Below are 15,043 nucleotides of genomic sequence, written 5' to 3'. Positions count from 1 at the left end.
TTACCCAGGATGGACAAGGACTTCAAATGCTACAGCACATGCAAGTGTTTTGTGTTTGTGTCCCACTTTGGTGGAAGGTGCACAAGCAGTGCTTCTGGGATAAAAGCTGTTCTCGTGTTTTTCCAGCAGAGACACCAAGGTCTCCATGCATACCACCTACATTGTGGTAGTGCCAATCAATACCAAGGTGGCTATAACTTGTACCCTGAGGGAACTGACCCTAGCAGAAGACCAGGGACAGGGAAAAAAGATGCCCAAGGGCGGCCCACTGTTTTGGCACACATTAACAGCATTCTATAGTTATGGCAGCAGGCCAACATCACTGCCAGAAGTAGATGGATCTGGAAGAGCTAGTGGTGATCCACATTGCGTGGCCCGAGCCTCTAAGGGCGTTCTCTGCAAGATGACTGCTTCTTCAATTTCATTCCTCACTTTGTGCTTCTCTTCTTGGGGAGGCCCGCTTTCTGGTGTGCTCCATCATGCAGGGCTACCAGTCTAGTCGAGATTGCCATGGGGTGGAGGGGGGCTCCTGCTCAGCCTCAAACCCACCGCTCTTCCTCAAGTTTAGCCTGCTGTCCTTCTCGGGGCTCAGATTTTCTGTGTGGCCCTTTCGACTCTTTCTTCCCCGACATCACTCCCAGGAAATGGATAGATATGGAAGAATGGCCTCTATCACAGATGTGAGCAAATGTAGGGGTTGGGGGTGGGCAAGAGACAGGTGGTAAAGTGAATGTCTGTTAAAAAAATAAATTTGTTTGCTATAGTCCGAATAAAGAAACCTAGTGGATGAGCTAACATTTCTAATAGGAGCTTTTGGTGGAGCAAAAGTCTAAAGGCTTGGACCAAAAGTGATGTTTGCAGGAGGACTGTGTAGTAGTTTTGGCCACCGAGTTTTTGTCTCTCTTACTATGGTTCCATTTTGCACTATTTTCATCTATAAAAGCAAATGACAATGTAGCTAACGATTTATTGGCGCATAATTAGCAAATGGCACTAAAGCACAGGGTGGGGGAATGAGGCTTTTTCATATTCTGCAAGCCAGAATAAATGATTGCAGTAGCCTCAGAAATATAATAGTGATGGGGGTGGGGAGGGGCAGCAGGCGAGGGTCGAGGACGTGATCCCTTGTGAGTTCTTGCGGCCACCCAGAAGAATCCTGAAAAAACATCCTAAATTGTAGTGCAGAGGACAGGGGAAAATGGATTCACGGTGCAGCAGAATGTTAGAGGACACACTAGAACAAGTTTCAACAGAAGAAACGGTTGTGCAACTCATTTTCTACGATAATCGGAGACCTGCTGAGGAGGTGTGATCAGGGCCGCCAAAACGTCTGAGATGAGGAGCGGACACAATACCCTACAGCTCCAGCTGGTGGCAGGCACCCACGTGCGTGGTCAGCCTGACTTTCTGTGATACCACCTAAACAGGAGTGGAAGAGCCTAAATCTTGCTGGTGACCTGGCTCCTCATGTAGTGGCTGTCTGTTCCACGACGCGGACACACAACATAGCAGCAGTGCCCCTGCCGGCACCCCATGCCCCTGGGTGGAGGTATCCCGATCCTTTGGGTGTGCAAACAGAAGTTAGGGAAGAGCGTCTGAGCCTCCCAGTCTGTCATAGAGCTGAAGAGTTGAATCCTGCAGGAGTGAAGCTGGCCCACCTAGCCCCCAAAGCCTGCCTGCTCAACAATCCTATAACGTAAAACTATTGGCCAGGCAAACCCAAGGGGAATGGATAAACAAACACAGGAACTCTTGCCTCTGGCACTTCTGTTTGTTTTCAAAGGGATGTCTCTGGTATTAAGCAATAGAGAACCTAAAAATAAAAAGGCAATCTTTTTAAATATTATGCTAATCTCAACATCTATTCTAAACAATTTATAACTTTCTTCTCATACCTGAAGCCTATGCTTATATAGCTAATAGGCTACTTTCTTCTGTCTTTTTCTCATAAACATGAGACTTCTGTAATTGTCTTTTCTTGACCAACTTTAAATGTATTTCCTAGAAAGAACTTCTTATAAACTTCGTTTCTTCACTGAATTCTTATTCCTTGCTTACTAATATTGTCCTGGAAATAATACCCAAAATTATTACTATCTTATCTTTTCTGTTAACAACTTCCTCATATAGAAAATGTTTAATATAAAATACCTGGTGTGGGTTTTGCTGAAGATTAATTTCACCATGAAGTCTTCAGGAATTTAATTAGTGGAATAATCTTTCAATCATAAAAATTCTGTTAAGTTTTTAATTCAAAAGTGTGAAGCGTAACAAAGATTCACAAAGTTCAGCAATCCAAAAGATAGCCGCGACGCAAGCACGAAGAAAATCCCAAAATGGCCGCGACGTACAACGCAATTCCAAAATGGCTGCGACGCTCGACGCAAATCCAAAATGGCCACGACACTCAAGCGACGCAATAGGGTCCTTTTCTCTAAGTGCGCGGTTAAAAAATAAGCAATACGCGCGCAATAATTAGTCTCGCGCTCGTAAGAAAAAGGTTAGTATTGTTACAATATTCTTAACTAAAAACAAACGCTCACATTAATTCAACAATCCACATTTTCTCGAGTAAAAGAGTTAAGCTAGAACTTAAAAATATATACAATAAACTGATCCAAATGTTCAAATAAAGTTCTCATGACAAAAATAAAGAGTTCTTTGGAATTTAAAGAAACAACACTGAAAACTTAGCTTCGTCTTGACTTGAAAAATCTGCCACTCAGCCAACCAAAGTTTCTTGGAATCTTCGATCTTCTGTGGATCTTCACTCACAAAAACTGGAACTAATACTTAAATCCTGATATAAATATTTATACTAAAAGATAAGTACTCTACTATAGTGTAGTGGAAACTATAACTTTAATCACTGGAGAGAACTAAAACATGACCTATTCTGGTGAAACTTTAATGTAAGGCAGTTGATAGTTATTGAAAACATTCTAAATGACATTACAATGCTGCCTGCTATAAACTACACCAATCACTGATGGGAAAGTGTTCCTCTATCTTGGCTTGGGGAATTTTCATCTTTCTAATTGAAAGTTAGTTAAGGGAAAAAAAAACAATGAAATAGAACAACTAACTACAGGAATTGTTCTACTCTCTAAATAGAATCTATTTACTATTTAAACCACCTTCCCTTTCCAACTTTCCTGAAATAGTATTTGCAACACTCTATTCTCCTAGGAATTTTGCCAATGTGAGGTACAGAATGTGAGAACCTGACACAGTCAAGTGGCAGTGTACGCCTGTCGGGACCTGGGAGGCAACAGTGAGCCGGAGGACCTGAGCGCCTGCCTATGCACCAGTGGTGGCAGGTGCCGGGGATGGAGGAGAGTTCCTGGCATCCGCGGGCCACACCATCATTCAGGAGGGACAAGGAAGGGTGACTCTGCCGCCAAGGAGAGGCGATCGGTCATGGACCTCCGAGGGCTGCTCTTACATACTCCGGCATGCCTGGCTTCCAAGTGAGGCCTGGGGGGGGGTGATTGCCGAGGGGAGAGCCCAGACATATTAAAGGCAAGGATTAAAGGAGGACACTGAGAATGCACCCCTCAGAAGGGGTGTTCATTCCTGACCCAGTGGAAAGGCACCTACCCTAGTATATTAAAACCCAAGTGTGGAGTCTGTTATAGTGGTCGCCATCCATTCCTGTGTGTAGACTCAAGGCACACATGGGGCAAGCAAGATAGCCCAGACAAAGGCTGTGACCTGGTTAAGATGGGCAGCCCGGAAAGCAAGGGACATGGGTGGTACATGTGAGAGACTACTAGAAACCACCATCTACTTTCAAGCTGGAAGATTATATCCACTAGATGACAACACACAGATTCATCAAGAGGAGAGCCAGCACAAAAACAGTAAGAACGAAGGAAACAGGATCCCTCTGACAGCTGCGGAGGATGGTAGGGCTGGTGTACGAAAGGCTCTTTACCCCAGACAGTCACAGGGAGTTAGGCAAATTCCCCCAGGAGGCTTGGAGGCATCGGCGGGGAACATACGTGAACTGTGTAGGCAGACGTCCCCTCTAAATTCTAGGAGCAGGACTCAGAGTGTGATATAGGGTGAGGGAGAGTCATAAGTCCCGAACAGAAAATTGGAGAACCGGGAGGGGACAGCAGGCTATAGCTGAGGAGGAGGAAGAGCGCTGGGTTTGAGGCTGAGCAGGAGCCCTCTCCACCCCTATGGCAATCTCGACTAGACTGGTAGCCTGCATGAAAGAGCTCACCAGAAAGCGAATCTCACAACTGCGACCCAGAGGTGAGCCCACCTGAAGTGGGTCTCCCCAAGGTAAGAAACACAAATTGAGGGAGGAAATTGAAGAAGCGGTCATCCTATGGAGACCGACCCTAGAGGCTCTGGCCACGGTAAGTGGATCACCACTAGCTCACTCCTCCCGGGGTACGACAGTGCAAGCAATGGGAGGCAAAGGAAGGCAACCAAGAATGGACTCCTTCACGCCATAAACATGTCCGCAGGCCCCTGCGACTACGGCCCTTCCCATGGAAGGGGGAGACCAGACAAAAACTCTAGAGGCGCGGATTGCAGAGGTGCTCCATGCAGTTCAAAACTCCAGAACCACGCAGGAGCTGCAAATCGGACATATAGGGGAGGACTTAAACCTATTGAGTGCAGATATCCATAAAGTGGCTGAAAAACTGAAGGAGACGGACACTAAAGTTGCATCAGCGGAAACAGACATACAAAAAACGCTCAAGTTGCAAGTCTCCCAACTGGTACAAACAACAAAAACTCTGATGGCAAGAGCGGAAGACGTGGAGGGACGCTCTTGCAGAAAGAATGTGTGCTTAATAAGTGTGCCGGAGGACGAAGAGGGCAAGTCCATGGATCTTTTTGGAGGACTGGCTGCAACATCATTTGGGCTCCAGAGCCCCTTGAGATGGTTCGCGGTGGAACTGGCCCTCCGGGTTCCTGCGCGCAGACCCCCACCAGCAGCCCATCCAGTGATTGCACGCACATTCAACTACAGGGACCGGGACGCTATCCTTCAGATGGCAAGACTGCGCCGACCAATACCGACAGATCATGAGTCTATCCTTATATTTCCGGACTGCACAAAGCAGGTCCAGAGTCAGGGCCAGCATTTTGATGAAATCAAGCGTACCCTGAGAGATAATGGAGTGCAATATATGCTCCTCTACCCAGCCCATATAAAGATAAGAGGGGAGAAGCAATGGTTCTGCAATTTGCCCGTGGAGGCCTGGCACTGGTGGGAGATAGAAGGAATCTTGAAGCCTAAAATAGTGTTAAAGTTGGAGCTGAGCTCAGGGCCCATAGAGCAAATTGATCAATATGATTATTTGGACCTGAGGTTCACAGAGAGTTGAAAAGGGGATGGACAAGTAGCCAAAGCGGGAGTAACGCTCTCTAGGTACAGCAGGACCCCCACAAGGTTTACCAGTGAACATGGGAACGGGGCAATCTGGATATCCCAGGAATCGTACAAGGCCCAGGGGAGGCAAGCTGCCTTGCATGGGGCTCACTGCTAGGGGTACATTAGAAACTTAAACCTTGCAACGACCGAAAAGAGGTTCTTGAAGACTATTCTTGGCCTACCACACAGTACACACAACCCCCCAATTGTTCTAAAGTCAAGCATTCAGAGTATTGATCATCTGGTTCCATGTGATATTTTCGCCGCAAAAATATCGCGATGCAAAAAATATCACCATATTTTTGCGGCGAAAATAACACATGGACCCTGCGGGGGACACCCCCGAAACCCCCGCATCATTTTTTTATGTGCGGGGGGACACCCCCGCACCTAATATTTTCGCCACCAAAAATATCGCCTATGGCCGTTCCCGATGACCATATGTTCCGCAATATTTTTGCTGGCGAAAATATTACCTGATACCGATCATCTCTGTGAGGCTAGGCCAGTACAATCTTGGGTGCAAATTTGGTCAGTGGAACAGTTGGGCAAATACAAAGAGGCTCTTATTGACCTTCTGTCGCAGGAGGGTAGTAGGTCGCATCCTTGGCTCGTACATATCAAAAGCAAGCTGCATGAGATTAGGCTGAGTACTGGCACCGGCCCAATACTATTGATAGGAAGTCTAAACTGATGGTAAAGGAGACTTTTGGAGCCAAATATGAACGAAAAGCACTCATTAAAATTGGTCAATCTAACCAGCTGACAAGATACTGGGGTCTGAAACAAGCTTTTCCCCTATTGGGAATAACTCCCCTACTGGGACAAGGACTCCCGTTTCTGTGAGCAACTCCCTGAGCCATTCACCTTAGTTGCATATATGGGACTATGAGAAATAAAGAACAGTTTGAAATCCAGAGATTTGCCTGAAGACAAAACCACAATATGTTATCATGAACGAAAATGATAATGTGTCTTTTTAAGAAGAAACCTCCATTTAACTGAGACGAGTAGACTGGAAAAGGAGGACACACAGAGTAAAGGCTAAGTAGAGAGATAACATAAGCAGGGGAAGCCCCCTGACACTGTGACAGCTGAGAGAGGTGGAGCTAAGGAGAGCCGCAGAGCCCACAACTTTCAGTAGTGGTTGGAACGCGAGAGAGAAACGCAGGAGGCCTAGCGTTCAGACACCGGTGAGCCGAGGAGATGGGTGGAGGTGTGATCACGACAGCTTTGCGGTGGGCAGTGCCTGTCCAACAATGACGAAACCACTGCGCTGAGCGAACAGAGAAGCGTACGGTAACCTGCACCATACATGGTTGCAGAGGAGAAGACCAGGAACTAGACGCTGGTGGAGTCCAAGAGAGAGAGAAAACTGGATGCAAAGAAGAGAACCTGAGGGGGTGCCGATCCCAGGGAAGTTTCCTTGCCAACCCAGAGTTAATTGGGAGAATGGGAGAACCAGGAAGCTGCCAGGGAATCGTTATACATCTGGAAAAGCACGTCCCAGTGAAATTGTTGAGATAACGTGATGAGCTGGAATTGTAACAATCTGAGAAAGAGAATCATGAATAAGCCTAAAGGGAGACCATGGCTGCAAATACTCAGGGAAGAGGGGAAAATATCCTATGAAGCAAGAAGCGCAGAGTGGAGCGTATCAGAAAGAGAATCCTTTGAGTGTGAAGTGAAGGCCAGTAGAACCCATAAAGGAAAAGCGCAAAGTAAGCCCCCTCAGGAGAGGGAGAAGGAGAACATTATTCGCCAAGAAGCCCTATCCCAGCTAAAAAAAATGTATGTCAGAGGATTCCAAAAGGTATAGCAGTCTAGATCAAAGGATAAGACTGAGGGCGAAAGGGGACCAATTAAACATTGCCCAGAGAAAAGAGAGTAACCCCGAAAACCCACTGTAGGAGTTAAAAGAACTGGAATAGAAGGTGATGAGAGACTATTTAAAAATAGCTTACTAAAAGTACTTGGGAGTGAAGAAGACACACTTTGAGAAGATCCAGTCAGGACAAGGGATTCATTTTCCTGGCTTCATTTAGTTGGTTAGAATAAAGTAGGATCAGGTAAAACTAGTTTTTGGACAGCTGATTATTTTTATTTGGAGAGGTTTTGACAACTGTCGAGCACCTTGGTTATGTATATAGGCAGGGAATACCCTCATAGCAATAGAAAAAGATGGGCATTAGTTTTATAATTTAATAAATAAGCAGTTGGAAATGTCACCATGTCTGCATCCTCCTTCTGGCCCACCACAGTACCTGACTTTATCCCACATGATGAAAATACATAACATTAATCAGTAGTTTCCAAAATCTCCATTTGTGGTTAGCGTAGGGTCAGAAACTTCTTTCTATAACTTCCATAAGTGGTTGGCTTGGAAGAGGACAGATCTTTTGCCATTGATCAGCTCACAGTCTGATAACCTCATAGTTCTCATAACCCCCATCAGTGATTAGCGCAGAACCTGACTCCCACCTGGTTTCCTTAAGCTCAATTAGCACCCAGGGCGGTGGACGCAACAAATCAGGTTGCTTGGATAGCAGAATAAATATACCAATGCAAGCCTGCATTCCAAGCAACCAGATGGCTGCTTCAGCTGCCCCGCCATCTTTCCCCACCCTCTCTCCCTCCCTTCCGTTCACTTCACATTCCTGTACCTTCTACTCCCCCCCTCCACTCCCCCATTAACCTGATTACTTGAGCGGTGGCCGTGCCCGCCGCCGCCGCCCCATATCCATGCTAGCCGCCATTAAAATGGAAGCGGGGCTCTGTATGGAGTTCCGCCTTCCTGATCCATGGTGGCCACCTGAAGCAAGTATTTTGATCTTTGGTCTTTGCACCCTGGGTATCTGGATTGCAAACTCTCGGGTAACTAATGGCAATAATACCCGTTAATACTACCCCCTTGCTGTACCCTGGCCTGTGGGTGGGTCGGGGTTTGTGCACTTCGGGAATGTTCAGGGAAGAAATGACTGAAGATTATTTCGAACAAATAATCTTCAGTCGTTTCTCCCTCGAACATTTCATACGTGGTAGAACAACCCCAAATCGCCATTACAACCCGGTCCGGCCCGCTGGGTCAGGTTTTATTGCTAAATGAGTGATTAGATAAGCCCCAAACATGCCATTATTTCTTGCAGTCAATCTCTCAGATCTTGACACACTTCTTGTATAAACATCCATCCATGGTTAGCTTAGAGCCTGGCACTCTCCTTGGTTGCATAACTTCTTGTAGTGACCTTATACACTCCCCGTTTCCATATCTTCCTGTAAGTGATGGCGCTGAAGCTTAAACACTCCCTGTGTGACCGGTACCTAGGGAAGAGCCTGGCACTCTCCTTGGTTGCATAACTTCTTGTAGTGACCTTATACCCTCCCCGTTTCCATATCTTCCTATAAGTGATAGCGCTGAAGCTTAAACACTCCCTGTGTGACCGGTACCTAGGGAAGAGCCTGGCACTCTCCTTGGTTGCATAACTTCTTGTAGTGACCTTATACCCTCCCCGTTTCCATATCTTCCTGTAAGTGATAGCGCTGAAGCTTAAACACTCCCTGTGTGACCGGTACCTAGGGAAGAGCCTGGCACTCTCCTTGGTTGCATAACTTCTTGTAGTGACCTTATACCCTCCCCGTTTCCATATCTTCCTGTAAGTGATAGCGCTGAAGCTTAAACACTCCCTGTGTGACCGGTACCTAGGGAAGAGCCTGGCACTCTCCTTGTTTTTGTCTTTCAGCAGTTGCTAGGTCAGATCTTGACACACTCCTTGTTTATATAGCTTTCAGCAGTTACTAGGTAAGAACCCGACGCACTGTTTATTTGTTTAACCTCCATCAGTCTTTAGCCCAGACCCTGGGGCACTTCTAGTTTATATATCAAACACTTAAACACACCGCCAGTAGTTGACTCAGAGCCTGACACACACCTTGTACCAACAACTTGGATCAGTGGTTGGTGCAGGCCTGACCTGCTCCTTCTTTACATAACTTCTATCCGTGGATAGCTTAGAGCCTGACACACTCCTTATTTTCCGCAGGTCTACACTCCTTTAATTGCTGTGCCGGCTCACTCTTGCCAGTCGGGCTTAGGCGCCTAATGAGTTTAAATGCCTGGCTCCAGGAGAACATCTGGCTTTCTTATTTATGGATAACTTGTGCAGACATCCAACAGCAGGTCCCTTTCAAGAAGATAAATTAGCGGGAGGATGCGATACATGTGAACGTCTTGCATTAGAACCAGTTTTGACAGATTTCTGAGCCCACTGCTTGCTAGAAATGCAAGCATCTGCAGAAAGGATGAGCATCAACCTGGCAAAGTGCCCTGTTTAAAAATAATGTATTTTTGATTTTCTCGCCACTCAGGGAAAAGAACGATGACACGTCCGGGGAGGATAATGACGAAAAGGAAGCAGTGACCTCAAAAGGTCGAAAAACTGCCAACAGCCAGGGAAGGCGCAAAGGGCGGATCACCCGGTCCATGGCCAACGAGGCCAACGAAGAAACTGCTGCCCCTCAACCGAATGCAGACCCAGGTATGCATTGCAGAGCCTCTGGATTCTCTCTATTCTTATGCAAGCAGTTGAGCGTTTATGAATCGTATTCTCATTTGGAACAGAGATGCCGTGCAGAGGTTATGTAAATTAGCATTTGTTTAGCGTGAATCTGCGTGACCTCGTCATGTAGTTTGCTTGTCTGGAGGTTGAAAGCCAGGTTCTGTGTTGTTACATCAAGAGCATATGTATATTATCATTTAACATAGTGCACCCTCCTCCCCCAGCTTGGTTTTCGCCTCAAGACATCTTCTGGTGCCCTTGCTTCCGGCCCCATCCCTCCTCTTTCTACCCACTACTCCTCTATTCCACCCTTTTACCCCACGTCTTACCCTGCACAACCCTCACACCATACGTCCTCCCCTTCCTTCTTCCCACTTATCTGTTTACACTGCATGCTAATGTTTTACTGTGGGTTAGGTGTAAGTGAGGAAACAACTTCTTTTTTCGAGCTATGCCATGTTCTTAGTAAGGTGTTCTCATATCCCTTAAGACAACTCTGTGTAATATGGAAACCATTACATAGAAACAGAGGTGGGAGGAGGGTGGTTTGCAAAACAATATGTATAAGTGAACGTAGTGTACTTTGCTGAAGTGAGGTGAACCCATGGGTGGAGGGGAGGTCAGCAGTGATTGGGGACACCACAAGTTGGAGAATGAATTGAAAGGTGCAGGCAGGGTTTTGGGGGGGGGGGTGGAGTGGGTAGGGGACACTTGAAGGGATAATTATGATATCAATTGTAAGGTGAGCGTTTGGTGGTGCCAAAGTAGTATTGGGTATGGGAAGAAAAGGGTTGGACGTGGGTAAAGAGGGAGATGAGATGGCTGTCGCAAGGTAGTGTGGGAGGGGATTGCAAGCCCATATTTAAACATACTACTGAGGAGTTTGATATGTGAATGTATATACTGGGAGCCAATGTGCCTACTTTCTGTAAGGGCTGGTGCATCTGGAAAGGGTAAACCCCTCATGGGTGGCAATAATCTGAGGTCTTTCCCAAGGGGTTTGACAGCAGCATTTAGAAAGTCCCAGGAGGTGGGTGCTGCAATGGTCCAGTTTACGGGAGGCCAGGGCGTGTACCCGGTTCTTGGCAGAGTGAAAGGTGAGTTGGTGTAATGCTTGGCGGCAAAACGGGAAAGAATGGAATGGATTAAAGAGGTGAGAAGATGGAAGATGCAGTGGTTGGTTTATAGTGACTATTTCGAATGTAATTGTTTCGAATGGCATTTTCTTGAATCAACTTTGCCGGAAAAAAAATTCAAATGTTTTATTTTTTTATTTTGTTTAAAATGGTGGGGGGTTCCCCCTAAACCCCCGTTTTTTTAAAACACTTTTTTTTTTACTTACAATTCCCCCAAAAAAATATAAAACAAAAAATAATACATAAAAAAAAAAAAATCGGCAAAATGTTTTCAAGATAATTGCATTTCGAAAAAATGCATTCGAAAATATGACCGGATACCGCAATGGTTTGATGTTCTGGCGGAGAAGAGTTGGAAATATATACCCAGAGTCACAAACTCACTGTTTGAGTGGAAAAGCCAGGGCGTGGTCATCTCCATACAATTCTCTCTATGGTTGTACGTAACGTTGTAGGATTAAATAGATCACACACCTTTCACAGCTCATTTATTTTAGTTATGGCCGTTTTAATAAATACACAAACCTTCCAAATGCAACACTCTATTTTTGTTTTCACCTCCTAGCTGTTGTTGTGACTCCCCTCTTAATTTTTGCAAGGCTGCCCGTTTTTTTGATTCTGCATGTACAGTATAAAAAAAGGAGTAGCACTTTATTTTTATTTGACATTTGTAAAGGGTACCAAACCCGAGGGTATCTAGGAGCTCATACAATACAGGAAAGAAACAGAATACAGTGGTGGTGGCATGAAATGCCCAAGTGTAGTACGATACAGTCATGAACTAGACAACGCAAAAGTAGGTGATGTCCGGTTGAAGGGTATGCCTGAGTAAGGCTGGAGAGGCAATTTATAGGTCTTGCGTAAGGAGCCATATTTTCAATTTTTTGCAAAATGACAGATGAGGGGTGTGAAGGGAAAGAGATGGGGCATTCCATTGTTTTGCAGCTATGACTGGTAAGCTTCGACCTCCTGCCTTTTCCCGTTTGAATTTGGGTATAGCGAGAAGGTCGGATGTGTAGATCGGTTAGGTTGATGTTAGGCAAATTTCTAGGCCAAATATTTGGGGGCAGTGTTGGCTAAGCATTTGTAGGTGATGGAGAGTGTTTTGAAGGTGATGCGATGATGCATTGGTAGCCAGTTGACCTTACTTCTGGCCAGGGAATTGTGCTCTTTCTTTGGGATGTTTAGTGCCGCTTTTAATGAATTATTCTGAATGATTTGTAGTTTAACTTACCTGGTTGCTGAACCTGCAAAGAGGGCGTTGCAGTTGGCTAGTCTTGATGGAATGAAAGCTCTTGGCTCGGGGGTCAGCAGTGGTCTGGAAGCGTTGATGAGTTTAGCAGCATAGGCTGCAGACAAAGCTGTTGCATTTACTTGTCTGGTTAGAGATAAAGATGAGTCCAGATAAACCCCTACAGTTTTTACTTCCTTGAGGACAGGGATGGAATTCCCGTTTATCGTAAAGGATTTGTAGTTGTCATCATTTGTTTATTCCCGTTTGTGACCCTACTAGTAACAATTCGTTTTTTTCCTCGTTAAGGCAGTGTTCGTGTTTAGCCATCCATGCTTGGATGATGCAATATGTTTTGTTGAGGGCAATGGTGTTTAAGCTATGATTGCCAGAGAAGGGTAGGAGAATTTGTGTCATCCGTGTAGTTTGTGTAGGTAATGCCAAATTTGTCCATGAGGTCAAAGACATTTTTTTTAAGTTTTGGGGAGACGCAGCAGCCTTGAGGCACACCACACTGTACTGGGGCTGATGAGGCGGCCGCAAGATTAGAGAAGACACTCGTAGTGCGGTTAGAGAGGAAGGACTCGGCTTTGGTGGAAAAGTGGGATGAGGAGGAGAGGTATAGACCTAGTATTTTGTAGTTCACTAATTCGAATGCCGCGGACAGGTCAAGCAGGAGTACTATGGCAAGATTCCCTTTGTCGATGATTTCGTCCATTTGAATTTTTCGATCTAGGAGTGCTGAAAAGGGACGGTTGTTATGGGGCAGTAATTGGTGTGGATGTTGGGGACCAGTGTGGCTTTTATTTTAGGAGCGGAAGGACCCAGGCATCTTTCAGGTTGTCCGGGGCGGTGCCCTGTTCAAAGGAATTGTTGTTAAGTGATGTGATGAAGTGGGTGAGTTCCACCACCCAGTCTTTAACAAGAGGAGCTGGTCAGGTATCACCTTGGCATCTTGACGGTTTGAGACTTTTGATGGTTTTGGTGATTTCTGATACTGAGACTGGTCTGAATTGGAATAGGCTGACGGGTTCCGGTGTGGGCGTGGTAGGGTCGGGCATAGCTGATAAGTGTAATATAGATTGCTTGGTGATAGTTTTGTTCTGGAGTTGGGTGATTTTGTTTGGGAGGACTTTTTGAATGTTGGAACACCATGTGGTATCCTTGATGCAGCTATCTGGGGGGGGGGGGTTAAAACGGTGATTCAAGTTGCCTTAGGATTTTGAATATCTCTTTTGGGCCTGATTGCCTTTGCTAGTCCCTCGTGGTATCGTCGTAAGTGAGACTTTTTGCTAGGAGGATGGCTTGTTTATAAGTTTTGGCTGCTGATAAAAATTGTTCTTTATTAGTCCATGTTGGTGTTGTTTTCCAGGTAGTCTTGGCTGTCGGCTTGATGGATCACAAGGCTTTGAGGTTTGGTGTGCACTTAAGGTTTTGGTTTACGCATGCTCTTCGGAGCTACCTTCTCTATGGCTGTGAGGAGGGTTTGGTTATAAAGCTCTACCATGCAGTAAAGATCGCAGACTATATGTTGATAGTCTCGGATAGGAGGCATCAGAGGGATCATGTTCTCAGGTGCAATGTTACGTGTGTTTCTTGATAGTTTGGCAGGCGCTAGTTGCCGTGGGGCTGTGGTTGTATTGTCTTCAGGGACAGCGAAAAGGATGATGCTGTGGTCGGACCATGGGCAAGCAGTGTTAGATAGGATGTTGGTCTTTCCGTTCATATCAGCCAGCCAGTTAATGTCCGCCCTTTGTTATTCTTGGGGCAAGTAATGCGCGGTGTGAATCCTAGCGATTCTATTGTGTTGGTTACAGTCTGGGCATTGTAGTTTGCTGGGTCGTTGAGGCCTAGATTAACGTCACAAATAAGGATGATTCTAGAAGAGGGCTTAGTATTGTTGGCAAGGAGAGCAATGTCTTCCTCTAAGGATAGTAGTGGTTCCAGTGGCCTGTAGATAATATGTATGGTTTCTGTGGTGGTTTGGATAGTGTAAGTTTGGTCGAATCTACCTCACAGTGCCGCTACCACGAAACACAAGGACGTCCACTACCAACTCATACAGATCCAGAATGTAATTGCGGAACAGTGGGCTCGTAGGAATAAACCATCCATTCCAGACACTCGCGTCTCCTACCACTATGCTCACTCTCTACTTTACACCAACACACAATAGAGCACAGCTATAGCCCTCGATAAGTTTCGGCCTAGCTGCTCACATACAAACAATACTCCATGAACACCTCAACATCCTGCTAGAAAGCAGTTATACTCCACAAACAAATCAGCCTAGCTGCACACATAAACGTCCTACACAGGCCTAATGCCGCCAGAATGCAGTCTCGGAGACCAACAACCTGAATGCACACATTCAACTGATCTCTCACTACCACCACACCTAGTGTCAGGATGCAGCTACCATCAGGCAAATCACACTAGCTGCACACAAATTGAGTGCACCCAAGCACCCTATACTACCATACTCTCTCGAATGACCTGGACTACTGTCCCAAAGGGCGTTCAACCCACAAGCGCTTTGAGATCATACCAATGATATATAGGGTGCTATATAAATGCCAAGTAACAATAACATTGTAGACATCTAGAACAATGGGCACATTGTGGGCATCTAGGACAACAAGCACTGGATAGGCACTCACGGCAAAGGGCGCCAGGTAGGCATCAGAAACATTAGTGTGAGCACTTGTGATATTGAATAAAG

The 15,043-nt window shown here is 45.8% G+C and overlaps 1 protein-coding gene across 6 annotated transcripts in view; it reads left to right on the top strand.

The window, feature by feature from the left end:
• The window catches only part of NCOR2 (nuclear receptor corepressor 2), a 2,813,293-nt gene that overhangs the window by 1,737,106 nt on the left and 1,061,144 nt on the right, over positions 1–15,043 (top strand). For all 6 annotated transcript variants that reach the window (XM_069619703.1, XM_069619702.1, XM_069619704.1 and 3 more), the window contains one exon: positions 9,764–9,933. In XM_069619703.1, coding sequence (XP_069475804.1) covers positions 9,764–9,933 — 170 coding nt within the window. The remainder of the gene's footprint in view (positions 1–9,763; positions 9,934–15,043) is intronic.

This window comes from Ambystoma mexicanum, chromosome 10, assembly GCF_040938575.1.
Source record: "Ambystoma mexicanum isolate Mex_15411 chromosome 10, UKY_AmexF1_1, whole genome shotgun sequence".
Taxonomy (NCBI): Eukaryota; Metazoa; Chordata; class Amphibia; order Caudata; family Ambystomatidae; genus Ambystoma; species Ambystoma mexicanum.
Note: the sequence above shows the minus strand (reverse complement) of the source record. Positions and strands in the feature narration are given on the sequence as shown.